We start from the raw sequence: 16,117 nt of genomic DNA, 5'->3' as shown, positions 1-16,117 counted from the left end.
CGTAGTTTGCCCACCCCTGCTATAGACCATATCTGGCCTGACTGAGTAATGGAAAGTAATGTAGCAGGTGTTTTTTTTTGTTTTTTTTTACAAATAGTCCACTCTAAACCTATTGTCAGTAAAACAAACACAACATGGGCACAGACAGAGTGGTCAACACAAAGGGAAATGTAATGCAGGTGAGTGAGTCACAAAACAGTGATCTTGCAGTGCCACTTAGCAGGGCCCCCTTGTCAAACAGTAGGACGCAGAAGCATGACAACAAAAGTGTTTTTTTCTTCTTTTATTGGTCTTTCAAGTTGCATTCACATTTCTGACGCAGGTTCATAGGCTATTCGAGTTTTTTAGGCAGGCCCTTGTGGTGTGAAATGTCAGCCATTGGAGCCGAAGGGAATGAGAGAGAAAGAGAGAGGGGGGAGGCAGAGGGAGAGAGAGAGAGAGAGAGAGAGAGAGAGAGAGAGAGAGAGAGAGAGAGCCTGAAAGCCCATCTCAGGTTGCAGCTCCCAAATCCGGTTAGCCTCATTAGCAGGGCCACCGTGAGCCCTCTCTCAGTGCAGTTTACCTTTGAGCAAACAGTGCTTTTAAAAGCCACACTATTGTTGTGCCGGGTGGGTGATTTCCACTCTTTTTCTGTCTCCAATACCTAATGAGTTTTTTAACCCTTGCTACCCCATTTTTCCAGAAAAAGCTCTCTTAATTGCTTTTCATCATCGCTAAACGCATTACGTCGTCCACATTACACTGGCAACATTTCTGACACCGCACCACTAAGTCCTTATCTGACCTCCAATTCAAACAGACGTTTCCTCATTAAGGTGTGATGTTTCAAGTTGTATCCAATGTCCCTTTTTTTGGCTTAAACCGTGGCTTGATGACCTGTCCTTGAGATTCTAGTGCATGATATGAAATGGCACATCAGGAAGAGTCCACCTCACTGTAATGTAAGTGCAGAATAGACTGATTTAGTGAGTGGTGAGCTAGCGTAGAGACCTTTTTTTGGCCACTTGCCAATGTTGTCCATCGCAGTTGCCTGTCACCCACAGTGGCAATTAATGCAAACTCGACCTCTAGTGGTTATTACAGATATTACAATTTGTAAAGAGTGCAAAAAAAGACTTTGAATGAAAGAAATATTTACATCGTCAAAGAAGTCAAAGCCTCTCAAGCACCTCAAACAAAGGCAAACAAGACAACAGTCAGTTAGTTCGGAACGTGGGCCCAGAGGTCTGTGGGCTCTGCTGACTGTTACAGACTTAGGAGGGTCATGATTGTCCGAAGGAGGAGGTAGGTGAGGGGCAAGAGGTGGGTCCTGATGGAAGTAGCTCTAGTGGCGCTGGAGGTTTTGGTGTCTTCTGGTGGGGAGGTGGTGGGATCGATGTCCATGTGAGTTGGTTTGGTGAAGATGTAAGGGTGCTCCTTAACAAGAGAGAAGACAAGGTCAAAACTTCATTGTACATTTTGTGTAGGCTACATCATGTATCATCATGTTAAACTTGGAATTTTTTTCCCGCACACCTCAGCTGGCAGGTGCGTCGGAGATGGCCCATGGGTCACACTCAGCAGATAATTTGAAAAAACGAATTTCCGCATTTCGCTTTTTTTTTTTTTTTTAAATACACAATGTTTCGGTCCTCGACCTTCATCATTCAGCCTAGGACTGAAACGTTGTGAATTAAAGAAAAACAGCAAAATGGAGTTTTTTCAAATTACATGGATAGTAGGAGCCACTGATGAAGTACCATGTTTTCTTGACTTGCCCCATTATTGGTCCTTGTAAGGTTCCGGCAATCTCCATTAACCCATTTTAGCCTAAGGCACCTCCTGCTAAATACCTAAGCCCTTTTTAGGAAAAGGTGCCCTCAGCTTATAATAAAAACCTAAATAGCACAGCCCCCGAAGCACATAAAAAACATGAAATGAATTGCATTGCATTTAAAACCTAAGACCCTCCTCTTGCATTAGCATACCCACAATTTATAATAAAAAATCTCAAATCTCACGAGCCTGAATGCTGCATCTATGTCACTCTAGGCGCCCAAGTCAATGCAGCGTATTAATACCTTGGAGGTGGCAAGATATCCGCTTGGAAGGAGAGAAAATAAATGGCTCCTACTGTTATATTGTGTACTTCCAACTATACATACTGAACGGTAACCCTAACCCTAATATACTGTACAGTGCAAACACATAATGTTACATGTTTTTACATACTTTGTTAAACGGCAGCTGATTAATGTTACAGAGTAAAATAAATTGTAACCCAAGACAGAACATTTTAGCCAGGTTATGGAAGAGAGATTTCCAATGGATTGTGCCATTGGGAGGGTACAGTCTACTATTTTTGACCTTGAAAAAAAAGTATATTCCACTAAATTCCACTAAAAATTATGATTTATTTGTGTTCATGAGGTGTAAAGACAAACAGTTGGAACCATTGCTATTGCAATTTTTGTTTTATGTTTGGCCCTTTTTGAGCAAGACTGACTGGACTATTATAGATCTGTGTAAGACGATGAGACAGTGGACTGGGCTGTTGGGGGCTGCACTGTATGTGTGAATGAAGAGCTCTTTTCCAAAATAAGATAAATCCATTTTGTAGAATGTTGGGAAATTGACATTTTTGTATTGGGCATTCCATTGAATTGCATTGTAAAATGCATTTTTATAGAGGTTTAACCAGTTTTTTCTCAAAACATTTGAATGGCAACAAGTCACACATAGATGATAGGACCTCTTGACAGACAAAAAGAGGCCATGCTCACCGGGGGTGGACACATCAGCTGAATGGGGTTAGAAAAACTCTCCACCATTAACTTTTCTCCCTCGGCCTGGAACTGCACAAAGGAATTGGACATACATGTACAATATGTACACAACAGGAAAACAGAACAGATGTGAATTCAGGATAAACAATTTAGTGAATCGTCTGACCAAAGCAATAATTGTTAATAATAGTGCACTAGATAGGTGATAGTGTAGCTGACTGCTCTAATTAACTTCATTGTGTGGATGAAGCGTTGTGCAATTTAAAATCAACTGTTTAGTGGTTTCAACGAAACAAAACAAAAGTCATTGGCCTTCAACCCTATTCTAGCCTAATTCTGCAAACAAATAAAAAAAGGAAATGAAAAACATTAAATCTCCACTGTCTAGCTTCTGCACATTTGTCACTATCTATCCATCTAATATCCAATATTCCATATCAGTTTGTCATTGTTGTTTCCTAATGCCTCTTTCCCACTGCCGGTTTTCTGATAGGCCTACAGCGCAACTCGGCCGCCACTTTTTGCTTTAATGATTGAGCTGTGTCGTGCCTATACGAAAAGCAAAAAGTGGCGGCCGAGTCAAGCTTTGTCGAGCTGTAGGCCTACCAGAAAACCGGCAGTGGAAAAGAGGTAAAAGTTTCCGTTGCTTCTTCATGGCCTGAGCAAGCTGTGCTGTGAATAACTTGTAGTAACTTGACTTGTAGAAACGCTGCCGTTTCCTAACACACCATGTTGTTCCACAGGCCCTTGGCCAACTCCTCGTGCCCTTTCATGGTGAAGTGGAAACAGTCTGGAGTGAAGAAGCTCATGTCAATCTTCCCCGTCTGCATGGAGAGCAGGAAAAGGCAAGAAACACACAACGTGTCAATACTTCAGATTTTCTTTTACTTAAAGTTTTATCCTTTACCTGACATTTCTCGACGGTATTACTTCCGTCTTCATCAGAGGGTTAAACAGTAGACATAATGAACGTTATACATATTTATTATATGGTTGTGACGTCATCGGTCGAATGCTCCATTCATTTCAACGGGGCTCCCCAACGTTCGCACGTCTGTTATTTTTCGATAACGGACGGGTTGGTCTATAACAGACCGCTGTCAATGGGAACAAGACTTTTCACTGCTAAAGCGACTTTTCAACAAGACTCTAATCAGCTGCTGTGATAGACAACACCTGTTGTCCTGGCTACCTAGCTGTTGCCTAGCGGTGTTCCACAACGGCACTGTTTTGTTTTGCGCAGCAAAAATGTTTATCTTAACATTAAATAGGCCTAAAGAAATGTCCCCGCCATGTGTGAGTCATTCAAGTATATCCATATAATAAGCGGGTTAACTTTCGGCGAGTCGGTCGCTTTGTGGAATAGCAGCACTTCAGAGAGAACAAGACCCCTCCGCTCCGCGTCGGGGTCTAAATATTCTCTCTGTCGTGCTGCTATTCCACGGTAGCGACCTTCTCGCCGAACGTTAACCCTTACATACAACGTGTCACTTTCGCTGCTTCAAACAGGCTGTTAAGATTTTGTTATTAAATTGACACTTAACACTTAATACACCATGCATATCAGTATAACATCAGTATTTGTATTTTAACACTCAATTCATTTGATTTGGCCTATCTGAGGTTTGAAGTATTAATCAGAAATATGCAGGTCAGAACTGATATTATAATAGAGTTATGCTAAAAATCAGCCAGGACTATCTCAGTAAAGCTGTGTACTACAGGTATGTGCGTGATGACAGTCTCTGTTAGTGTTGGGCAACCTGGACTAATTTGTTATAATCCAGTTCCACATATTCCAAATGACCTGGTTTTACCTGTCCAATTCAACCAGGCTGAATTGTACAGGTAAAACTAGGTAACTTGGGATACGAGGCACTGTTTGGTAACTAATGAATCCAGGTTGACCACCCCTGTCTGTACAGAGTGCTACTGTATGTAAAAGTTTGGTAGATCGACATGATCAGTGTAAGAGGGGTGGGTGTTAGCTGTACCGGAAGCCGAGGTGGATCTGCAAATTTTAGGAAGGGCTGAAGGACTACGGCAAAGTCATCCTTGAAGAAACGATCGGAGTACAGCAGCTGCTCCAGTCTTTTCTGGGTAGAAGGAGAGTGAGATCGTGACAGTCATATTAACTTTCATAACAGTCTCAACTGGGAAGCCAAATATAGTGCAATGGAGAAGAAATAGAACTACAGAACTACAGAACTATAGAACTACAGAATTGTACCAGGAATGAATATAAATTGCTGCTGCTCGGCCGTACTGTGGCCGAACAGTAGGGCACTGGGTTACTACGCCGGCGACCCGGGTTCGATTCCGGCCCGGGTCATTTGCCTTCCCTGTCTCTCTCTCACCACTCGGTTCCTGTCCCTCTCTCACTGTCCTATCACAAATAAAGGCATAAAAAGCCCTAAAAATATGTTTTTTTTTAAATGCTGCTGCTCATTTGGTAGGCACTTCAGGTGTTCTCTGATCCCCTGATGCAAATAAGTTGAATCAAAAACATTACTGCTGCCATGCATGTTTCCTTTGTGTTATTGTGGGTAGAGGCGAGTAACAGTGGTACACACCTGAAACTCCAAGTTCACCCCGACCAGTTCCTTCAGATCGTTGGAGTCTGTAGATGGCTTTATTAGACAAGAGCAGAAAGACCTGCAAAAAAGAGTCATGAAAAAAACGTTCATATTATAAGCAAGATTTAGATGGAGTAGATGAATATACTGCCAAATATGGTCATTTGAAATTGTCTAGAGCCTAGGCTACAATTTGACAAAAGTAGCATAATTTTACATTGTAAGCAGCATTTCATGTACAGATAGGAATGTCATTAGGATGTGCAATATTAACTGTGTATTAGAATATGTAAAAAACACAGGATGTTAACACATAGGATATGTCACCGGCAGAGTGTTGCACAGCTTTCTTTTCTGGTATGTCATTGCCCACTGGCTAGCTCAACCCCCAGGAGAGTAGTACACTATAACCGTAAGAAAAAAAGACCATGGCACTCTTCCTAATTGTGGACAATAAACACTGTAGCAGCTAGGACGGAAGGAAATGTGCACAAAACTGCTGACAAGGGCAAAGACATCAGCGTGCAGTGGCCTGAACAGTGATGATGATGATTACGCTTCTCACACATAGTTAAAGACCATCAATCTTCAGGAAATTGCCTTTTTATTCCCCCTTCTAACCCCTTTCAGTCACTTACCTGCCAAGTTAGCGCTGTGGGTCTCAGTTTTTTAAGAGGTTTCTACTCTACAGGGAGTGTTTGTCATTTGAAGGTCAAGTATTAGAGCGCTGGTCGGGTATGAGGAATGGTGATTGTTTTTGGCCAGTCATCATCAGGCTTTAGCCCTGGCCCTGGTCACATGACCCAGGGGTGAAAGGTCACATACCTCTGCAGCAGGCAGCCCGGGGTGGGCTTCTGCACCTCTCGCAGGGTCTCCATGGGCAGGATCTGCGCCACGTTCACGATCATCCGCGGAACCTTCAGCAACACAATGAAGCAATCACATTGTTTCCCCCATTATAGTACATTTTGCAGTGTTAAACTTGAATCTCAGAGTGTTAATACATTGCCATGTCTGATATCGCACACTTGTGTCAGTGCACTGAAGGTTAAGTCCATGGTACCCACAGACAGTGCACTGAGGTCTTAAGTGCATATAGTGTCATGGAAAAGCTTGGGGCACTACGCACTGTGCCCTCACTGGACAGGTGACGAGTGGGCACACTGGACAGGTGAGCATAGCATTAGCTCACCAAAATATTGGTTGGCTACTGTTTACATGGCACGGTGTCTCGTGCTTGTATTTACATTTCCTTCAGCGTGAGTGCCATACGCACTGAAACATAGCGCCTGAAGTGCACAAGTTTGTGATATGAGACATGGCATATGTGCTCTCTTCCTTTATGTATGCATAGTGCATTCAACACCGGAGAGAGTAGGACCAACAACAGGAGTGTTAATACAACAATGAAATAATGTAAACAATCGATAAATCCTACAACAATGAAATAATGTAAACAATCAATAAATCCTTCTCAAGAATGTCTGCACTGCAAGAGTCATACGGTGTGTTTAAAAACACATCACATCAATGCCACATCAGTGCATTGTGTCGGCCTAGTGGACGAAACGGCATCCCAAAGTGACATTAATTATGCAGACTTAAAGTTTGTATGCAATCTCAAATAAGTTAAAATAAACAGGAAACAAATAAATTGGAGATACACAGTGCACAGCAATAATTTCACAAAAATGGACAAGTATCTCATCTAAGTTATACCTGTACTATTGACCTTACTTTTCTGTCATAAGCTCAAAATATGTTGTATTACACGTAGAAAATGAGCATTTTGGGAATAGCGTGTGTTTATTAAAATATTGTTCAAAATGTTACTTTTCAATAAGGATGTACTCATTATAGCTGTGCATTGTATACTGTGTAGATGAAATGATAAAATGTCTCACTTCGTTCATCAGCATCTCCAAAGACACGGTCATGTAGTAGATGAAATTCTCCACTGAGAACAGGGACTACAGAAATACAGAGGACATAAGAAGCACCATTATACAGATATAAACACTGCCCTACAAAAGCAAAGTGCAGTAACTTCAATCACTACCATTGAAATGGACAAAAATGCCTTCAAAGCCTTGGTTTTAGGTAGGATATTGTAGGATATACAGAGGATCTAAGAAGCACCACCATTGTACAGATATAAATAGCACCCTCTTTCTGACTGTCAGCTTCAGGGATCTAACTGTAGGTACTTTCCACTAGGCAGGCACTGAATACTTCAGCTGCTGCAGGCAAGATTTTTGCACTGTTAGAAGCCATTTACACATACATGGATATTTTTTGAATACACATGGTTTTGAATTCTCGTTTACAAAACTCCAAAACTCCACAAAATATCCCTAAAATGCACCTGTGACAATTACGTTTTTTTACATTTATCTGCATGCCGTGTAACATAGACGGATTAAAAATATCCATATTTGAACATATCTGTATGTATACGTGTAACCTGCACCTCACAGTACAAATTAAAGACTTGCTAACCCTTTTTTAAATTATCTTCAACAACACTAAATGTGATGATGAAGAGTCAGCAGTGTAGACAGACATTTGAAGTGTGAAGTGTAAAAAGGTGCACTGTTTAGGATGGTGGTCAGAGTAGGTATTGCAACCATGCTGCCTATTGCCAAAGTTGATCTTTTAGTGAATATTTACTAAATAATGAACTAATATTTACTAGTATTACCAAAGCACAGCAAGTTTTGCAGCTAAATTGCCAGACAATGGAGAAGATCCACCTTTTTCCCAGTCATAATGAATACCGGTACTTAGAATGCTATGGTGGTGATAAGTATTCATGAAAAAGGCAACATTTCTGAATGGGCAACGTGAATTCTGGAAAGAAGCTGCAAGAAATATGACACAGTGCACCTTTAAGCATAAAAACCCCATGTGTGATGTGATCTCATACCTTGTCCTTGCAGTAATCACAGATGTCATTCATGCCGATGAGGATGGTCAGAAGCTTCCAGTCTTCATCGAAATCTATACCCTTCAGCATGGGAGAGGGCCTGTTTAGATCCTCAAAGAGTTCCTTATTGAAGGTATGTTTTTTTTCTTTACCATCTCAAATAACAGAATGCCAGAGGGGCTAGGGTACGTTTTAACAGAATTAAAGGTAACAAGTTATTTTACAGTAGACTACATAATGTTAGCCAATAGTACATGTCTGTTTGTATAAGTGACTTGTTTTTGTTTAACACGCTTCATAAATCACTTACATAGTTACTGCATGTTAGTTGTATTGGTAGCTAACATGTGAACCCTAAAAGTGGAGTAGTAGTAGAGTAGAGTACAGTAACTTTATTGATCCCGGGGGGAAATTAAGGTGTCACGTAGCTTATATAAATACACATAATGTCCACTTAATTACTGAATTAATAATATGTTCAGATGTCCTCACCTGGTATGTTTTCAGTGTGTCAATAAGATGTCTGACCTGATCTGGAAGGTTACTGATGGAGAAGAAAGTAAAAGACAAAAACACAATTGCATTCAAGACAACAACACTGTCCTATTATTACATTTTCTCAGGGTAGGCAATGTTTTAGTTTAGAGATATATAGAGGATGCATTTTTGTGATCAAATACGTTTTAGACAATGGTTAAAACTGCTGCAGCGAAGATGAATAAAATCATGCTCATAATATGCAACTGAAGAAGCTTCCTCTTGCTCACTCGGTGTAATTACACTTAGCTCTGCGTGTGCCCACTGACAATGACAAATCGCTTGGGTGGGAAATGGTTCTTTTTTGTTGGCTATTTACTTGTGTATGCTCCAGAAGATATTCCTCCGAATTCAATTATTTCAGAAGAACTCATAAAATGTAACTACTGGGAACTTCTGATGAGAAAACTGCTCAGAAATAGCCAGTACAAGCCAGGGGTGCATTTCTCAAAACCAAAGTGGCTTATTAAATTAGCTACTTTGTTGTTTTCAATGCATTTTCCCATTGGCAACTACCGAAGTTGCTAACAGGCTAACAACGTATCTTTTGAGAAATGCACCCAAGTCTAGCCAAGCTGACCATCTATTCGATTCTAAATACACCTGGGGATGGATGCCAGTTTCAATCAAACATTTCCAACGGTTTGGTGGGGTAGGTTGAAGATGCACTTGAAGATCCACCTTATCATCCACGGTTATGAGGGCGTCGACATTAGGTTGGCCAGACGTCCTTCTTTAGGGAGCACCGTCCTTCTTTTCAGTGCCTTGTCCGGCAATACAATTTTTTTTTGCCCCTTTTGGACAATTGGGGGCCCCATGGCATGTGGGGGCCCCTAGGCTGCAGCCATATCTAGCCTGTGTATTAATCCGGCCCTGGTAATAAGGTGGATAGTTCTGTCATTGATCCCACCGGTAAAAAAAACTCAGGTCTCAGGTGTATACGGTCTAACTAATTGTAGTTACAGAGTTAGTCACAGAATACAGAGGCATGGGATAGACATGAGAAATCTGGCAGTTTGGCCAGACAAGAACCCCAAAAGAACTTTGTAGTTGCGACTGACAGGCTAGCTGATAACAAAAAAAACATTGGAACTGACAGACTAACAGGTTACCGTGACAACACTAACAATGTGTTGTGTCCGGTCACGGCCAGATTGAAGCCAGTCTCACTGAGGGGTGCGGGGGTGCCGTGGACCGTCTTGGTGGGAGCGGCACCAATCAGATCGGGGTTGAAGAGCTTAATGATGTCTGAGGAGGAACAGAGGTCACCACACATCAGCCAATCAGGTACTCCCCTGAGAAACATACATCATACAACTTCTGGATAACTAAAATGTAAAATCCTGAATTCATATGGACACTGATTTTGCCCCAAGCCTCTTAAGATTTGACATTAGGTAGTTGTAAAGAAAGACTTAGTTTAAGTTTTTTTAATTATTAATTATTTTTTAATTATTTCAGCCTGAAAACTCGGAAGCTAAAGAAAAATTCACACATTGTCATGAAGGGTGAGAGTATGCACAGAGGAAAACATTCCTCTATTCTGTCTCTTAGCAAAAAAAGCTGACATCAGGACTACAGAACTGGGTTAAACTGAAGACTGCACTCTTTTCTATATTTTCTGGTTAGGAGACAGCTCTGTGAATAGATATGTCATCATCCAGACTAAATACAAAATCGCAAGAACTGACTTGTGGTTGAATGTATCGGGATGGGTATACGTTGCAGAAATACAGCAGAAGTGGAATACATGCTGTACAGTATGTATGAGTGTTGAATTCATGGGCATGAGTGGGAAACGGAATGCATAGGTACAGTATGCCATTATATTATTACATTACATTACATTGTACTTAGCTGACGCTTTCATTTATTCAAAGCCACTTACAGTTATTTGTCAGGGTATTAGTTACAGTCCCCTGGAGCAATGTGGGGTTAGGTGCCTTGCTCAATGGCACTTCAGCCATGGATGGAGATGTAGGGAGAGGTCAGGGGGGGATATATATTATACATGTAAGGGTTTGCGGGCTTGCTTGAGTGTCGTGGTAAGGTAGGATGCCTATTGGTATTTGTCTAAGAATATAATCTTACACAAATAAACAAAATTATATTAAAAAAGAACTCACTAGCGAGTGTGATGACATCCTCAAACGTTCCATGGCCTCCAATGCTGCAAACGCCATAAGGCAAAACAATATTACAGGCATATAAGCCAACCACAATCTTGTGTAAAAACACAATCTACTGTACATCAAATCCATCCATACTGTTTACCCCTAAGGTCCATGAGAGATATAGCAAATAGGCACATTACACCATTTATTCTGATGTGTCGGTTATGGAAATAATATTACATTACATTGCATTAGGCAGACACTTTATAACCAAAGCGACTTACAAATGAGGACATAATCATAGCCAACATCAGTAGCAGATACAAGTACACAGGAAATATACAGAACAACAAGTGCAGATGCTAAGAATGTTGTAAAACTAATAACAGAAAGAAATCCATTCACTTAACTTCAGAACAAGTTAGAAAAGGCATGGACTCTACCTCCATGAGACGTGGCGGAATTCAATGGGTATTCCCAAGACATTAGTGGCATTCGCACCGATGGCTGTCTGCAGGATCACATGACAATACTGTTAGGCTTGTTGTGGCTCTTTTGGGAAATATAAGCTTAATTTGCCATGATTAGTAGAAATACACTTATCCAATTAACAACTGAAACATGTTTTATTATGAATAGGCAGAGTAGCCAGTGGCATGCAATTAACAGATAACTGCAAAAAGGTAATCATTCAAAAGCGGATTTCACAATTTATAGACATCCTAAACACAACTTTCTTGTGGTTAAATGGCAACCTACACAAAATGCACTGGGTATTGCTAATAATAACACAATGAATAGAATGAATTCTCTTTGATGAATAACATTTGGAAACATTCCTCTATGAGTTAACTTTCTGAGGGTGTATAGGATCATTTTTATTTTCAGATCTCCTCTCCAAATGTTCCGAGGGTTGAACTGTCAGAGGAATGTAGGAAGTAAAGCAACAGTCAAAGGGAACAGTAGAGGAGTTCCGCTCCAAATGTTCAACCAAAGAGGATGGAATTTTAATCAAGAGGACTCAAAAAACACCCGCTCCATGCAAAAGCGTGTGCTCAAGTTGGGTCTCCTAAGGAGGCGTTGTTCCCTCCTTCTTCTTCTCTTTTTGAGGTGTTTGCACAAGACGTGCACTACCGCCATCTACAGCGCCAAGGGGACTTCATTTATTCTCAACCTCAGGACTCTGAAGTTCTCCTAACCGAAGGTCTCCTAAAGGGGCGTTCACCCGACATAAAGTGGATACCGGAAAAGAGCCAAAATGACGCATCTCTGTCTAGAATATCTCTGGTTCAACCCTCTGAACATTTGGAGAGGAAATCAAAATAGTGTACTGTGTTTTCGTCACAACAGATGGCTCCCACCCAGACAGACTATGGTCATCATAATTATAACTCAACATGGAGACAGCATGAAATTTTAGCACCATAGAAACTGCCTCTAGCAAGTGTTAAAGACCTAACAAACACACTTCATCGTCATATGTGAATTCAGTGCATTAAATTAAAAACCAACATAGGCTATATACTAAAAACCATGCGACAAAATCTTGAAGGACATATAGAAACAGACTAAGGCAATTATGCTCTATGTTTGGAAATGCTTACAAACATTCAAACCATTAGCATCAAGAAGAGCACACTCAAAGCAAACTCTAAAGGCTGAAGAAAGGCAGACAAATATGATGGAAAAACTCACAGTCAAAGAATCCCCGAGTGCTGCAATCACTTTGATGTCGGCTGCCTTCACCAGTTCCACTGTCACAGTCACAGGCAGATAAATGGGGATCAGTGAAGCAGAAATGTGACTTTGCAAGAAGCTTAGACGCATGCTGGCCTATTTAGAGCCCATTAAAACATTGAATAAGAATGGCAAGTGGAGCTACGGATGGAATCATGCATTACACTTCTTTTTTTAAGTATGTTTCTGGGGCTTTTTGGGCCTTTATTGTGACAGGACATTGTGAGATGAGACAGGAAATGATCAGGAGAGAGATATGGGGTAGGGCTGGGAAATGACCCCGTCTGGACTCGAACCGGTGTCCCCATGGGCATGCAAGCCCAAATGTGGGGGGCTTAGCGCGTTGTGCCACATGCATAACACTTCTAATGTCAAGTTGTGGGGGAAGCTGGGAAAAAATATAGTCAATTCCTGATTATAATTGAAAGTATATGTTCTCCTCAGTCACCCTACAGACTGAAACGTTAACACTGATAGGGTCCCCCATAATAAGAATGTGCACCTTCAATTAGAGGTGAATTAATACATTTGATTGAACTTCCTTTGGATTATTTAGCTCTATACATTGTAGATCCAACATATAAGAGGGACGGGAATCCCAAGGTTGTTATTGCACCCCCACAGCCAATGGGAGGGCCCAGGGCCAATGGCCCCACCCACCTATAGCTCCACCCCTGTGTCACATCAAGCACTGCATTCGAGATGGCACTGAAGATCAAATCTGTGCAGACCGCTACAGATCTGTACAGAACACATGCAGTCTGACAAATGCATTCTGGTTAGAAATTTGTCATGGCATGGGGGTTGTAAGGATCTGTGCGCTGACACCATACCAAATGCGGGCGACCCGGGTTTGAATCCGGCCAGGGTCATTTCTAAACCCTACCATCTCTCCCACTAGCTTTCTTACATTAAAGACATAAAAGCCCCCCAAAAACATTACAAAAGAAAGAAATGTGTCATGTATTCATGGGCGATACTTCAATATAATTAGTTTTGATCATTTCTGCACCACCTGCTGTGAGGGTGTGAGAGTTGGACGTGTAGGTTAGGCTGAGGGGCTCACCCGATGTGGGGACCGAAGAGGAAGGGGCCATGTCATCACACTGGAACAGGGGGTGCTTGAAGTTGGCAGGCCTAGTCTTCTCCGGGAACTCCTGAAATACACACAAGCACAGGACGGGACACAGACACAGACACAGGAGGGCTGAGGTGTCAACCCCGGTGTAGGAAAATAAAAACCCTGTCACCATCAATTTTCAAACAAATGTCAAATCGTCACTGCAAACACCAGATTTATCCTGTACTGTTTTTTTTCCACACTTGCCCTTTTAACTCTCAATAAATATCCAGCAATATGCATGAACACACACCACTGTCTACTAAAACCCCAAGACAGGAGAAGTGGACTAAGTGTAAGGTATGCTGTAGGCTACCGTCTCTTCAGTATGATAGTACAGTATACTTCATACCAAGCTTTCTGTCTCCAAAAAGTGGACTCAGTATGCAGCTGAATACTGTTCTGTCTCCTGAATGTCTCTCTTCCTGATTTCACCCATTAACACTCCCGCCGCCTCAACAGTGATCGCACACACACACACACACACACACACTTGGGCAAGCATGCCCATGGGGAGCAGGGTTCGAGTCCGGAGGGGTTCATTTCCCAACCCTACCCCATCTCTCTCCACACTCAGTTCCTGTCACACCTTCCCTGTCCTATCCTAAATATAGGTCCAAAAAGCCCATTAAAATATCTTGATTTAGCTGTGATCGCAAAAAAAAAGCCTGCAGACATTACCCTCCTCAGAGCCTCGTCGGTGTAGTGCCTTAAGCCCTCCTCAAACTCCCACGTCCAGTCGCTGCCTTGGAGAACAGGGGAAACATCTTTAGTCATCACCCTTCCTCCCAGTGATCCCCCCCCCCCCCCCCAACACAAACACACAAACAGGGCCGTAACCAGATATTTTCAAATACCAGGGTCAAATACTGTGCGCTGTACTGCATACTGTACATTTAGAATGCTTCAACCACTTCAGTCAAACTCTTAGGTTTGTTTTCATTAATCGCTGCATTGATGATAAATGGGGGTGGCATATATAGACTGAATTTATCATTGTTCATATATTGGGTATTCATCAATTGATACATTATGCATTACTGAAACAAAATACAGAGGACATGACCTCTGTGGTCTCAATGGTAGTTACGGCCATGTATACAAACACAATCACACATTTGAATCATTCTTTGTAACGGTGCACAGTCCCCAAACACATTCAAGCAACCATAAACACATACTAAAGACAAGACATGTTGGGTAGGAGCTGCTCCTCTCTCTCTCTCTCTCTCTCTGGCCATCATGACACAGGATGTTACAATATGCGACCTTGCCTCCTCCACTTGTGCTTGTGGCCTCATCCCGCCTCCTGGCCTCTCCTCCGTGGAGAAAATGATAAAGTTTCCCAGCTGTCAGCCTAGCCACAACAACTTTTGAGGGACTGTTTTTCATTCACCATCCCAATTGTAAATGAGAAAAAGACTCTACAATTGAGCTTTTGCAAGATATTGAAATATAATGCTGTGGTCAGTGATGTCATCATGACATATTACTTCCTGGTACGAGGAGACAAGCACAAGTGGAGAAGGCAAGGTTGCATATTGTAACGCACTCAGACAGAGTAGTTCTACAGTGCTGCTTCCCTCAGTAGGTAATGAGAGAATGGGGCGGTCTTTCAAATATGGCTTCCCTCATTCACACTGACACCCATAATCCCTCTGGGTTCACTGCTGTGGTGGCCATGTTTGTAGAGAGTGGTTTTGTTTTGATTCGCTCGGTTCAACAAAACCACAGCAAAAGAAAAATGCGGGTGCTGCACACAGCCGTAGAACAAACTCACACAAATACTTTGGTCAAATGGTCTCACAGAGTAGCTACAAATGTGATAGTTTTCAGGGGGGAAAATACAAACACACAAAGGCTTACATACACACACACACTCGACCTCCACTCCTCAAACTCACACTCCCTCAGTCACTCACTCAAAACATACACACATTCGCACTACCAACCATTCACTGAGCCCTGCCTGACAGTCTCCTGCTGGTTTCAGTGTGTGTGTGTATGTGTGTGTGTGTTTGTTTTTTACCTTTGCCGGGGCAAGGGGCTAGCAGGCACGTTACCACAGCCACCATCAGCCAGTCCATGGTCCAGCGCGGTGGCTGGCGCAGCGCACAATGTGACCCGCGAGGTCGAGCCGGGCCATTATATCTGCGGGACCCCCTGAGCTTCCCCCCACGGCAAAACAACTGTGTGACTAAGGGCAAAATGTGAGTGACGCGTGCCACCGAAAAAGAGCTCCGTGCATAGCTGCCTAGTGCCTGCCTACCGGGGTCAGCTCTATGATCCCACAGCCCATTGGTCCCATGGCCCATTGGTCCCACAGCTTATTCCTGCTGCTC

At 42.2% G+C, this 16,117-nt stretch overlaps 1 protein-coding gene across 1 annotated transcript; it reads right to left on the bottom strand.

The window, feature by feature from the left end:
* Positions 1-325: 325 nt before the first annotated feature.
* si:dkey-177p2.18 (phospholipase B1, membrane-associated) lies at positions 326-15,935 on the bottom strand. The gene is made up of 16 exons (XM_063222493.1): positions 15,805-15,935; positions 14,457-14,521; positions 13,722-13,812; positions 12,614-12,672; positions 11,362-11,429; positions 10,931-10,974; positions 9,932-10,052; positions 8,760-8,811; positions 8,268-8,348; positions 7,246-7,311; positions 6,167-6,258; positions 5,339-5,420; positions 4,760-4,861; positions 3,494-3,589; positions 2,763-2,834; positions 326-1,416 (listed from the first exon to the last, which is right to left on the bottom strand). The coding sequence occupies exons 1-16, from the start codon at positions 15,860-15,862 to the stop codon at positions 1,246-1,248; spliced, it is 1,320 nt and encodes a 439-aa protein (XP_063078563.1). The 5' UTR covers positions 15,863-15,935; the 3' UTR covers positions 326-1,245.
* Between the last annotated feature and the right edge of the window lie 182 nt (positions 15,936-16,117).

The sequence above is a fragment of the Engraulis encrasicolus genome, chromosome 18, assembly GCF_034702125.1.
Source record: "Engraulis encrasicolus isolate BLACKSEA-1 chromosome 18, IST_EnEncr_1.0, whole genome shotgun sequence".
Classification (NCBI taxonomy): domain Eukaryota; kingdom Metazoa; phylum Chordata; class Actinopteri; order Clupeiformes; family Engraulidae; genus Engraulis; species Engraulis encrasicolus.
The sequence above is the reverse complement of the archived record's forward strand: the minus strand, read 5'-3'. Positions and strand labels throughout refer to the sequence as shown.

Bases quoted from the DNA above. Each gene is read 5' to 3' on its own strand.
- si:dkey-177p2.18 (XM_063222493.1), bottom strand. From the start codon at position 15,862: ATGGACTGGCTGATGGTGGCTGTGGTAACGTGCCTGCTAGCCCCTTGC. The intron at 10,053-10,930 runs GTGAGTTCTTTT...GTTCCTCCTCAG, and splicing joins GGATGTCATCACACTCGCTA to ACATCATTAAGCTCTTCAAC. The intron at 7,312-8,267 runs GTATGAGATCAC...GTATTTCTGTAG, and splicing joins GTGATTACTGCAAGGACAAG to TCCCTGTTCTCAGTGGAGAA.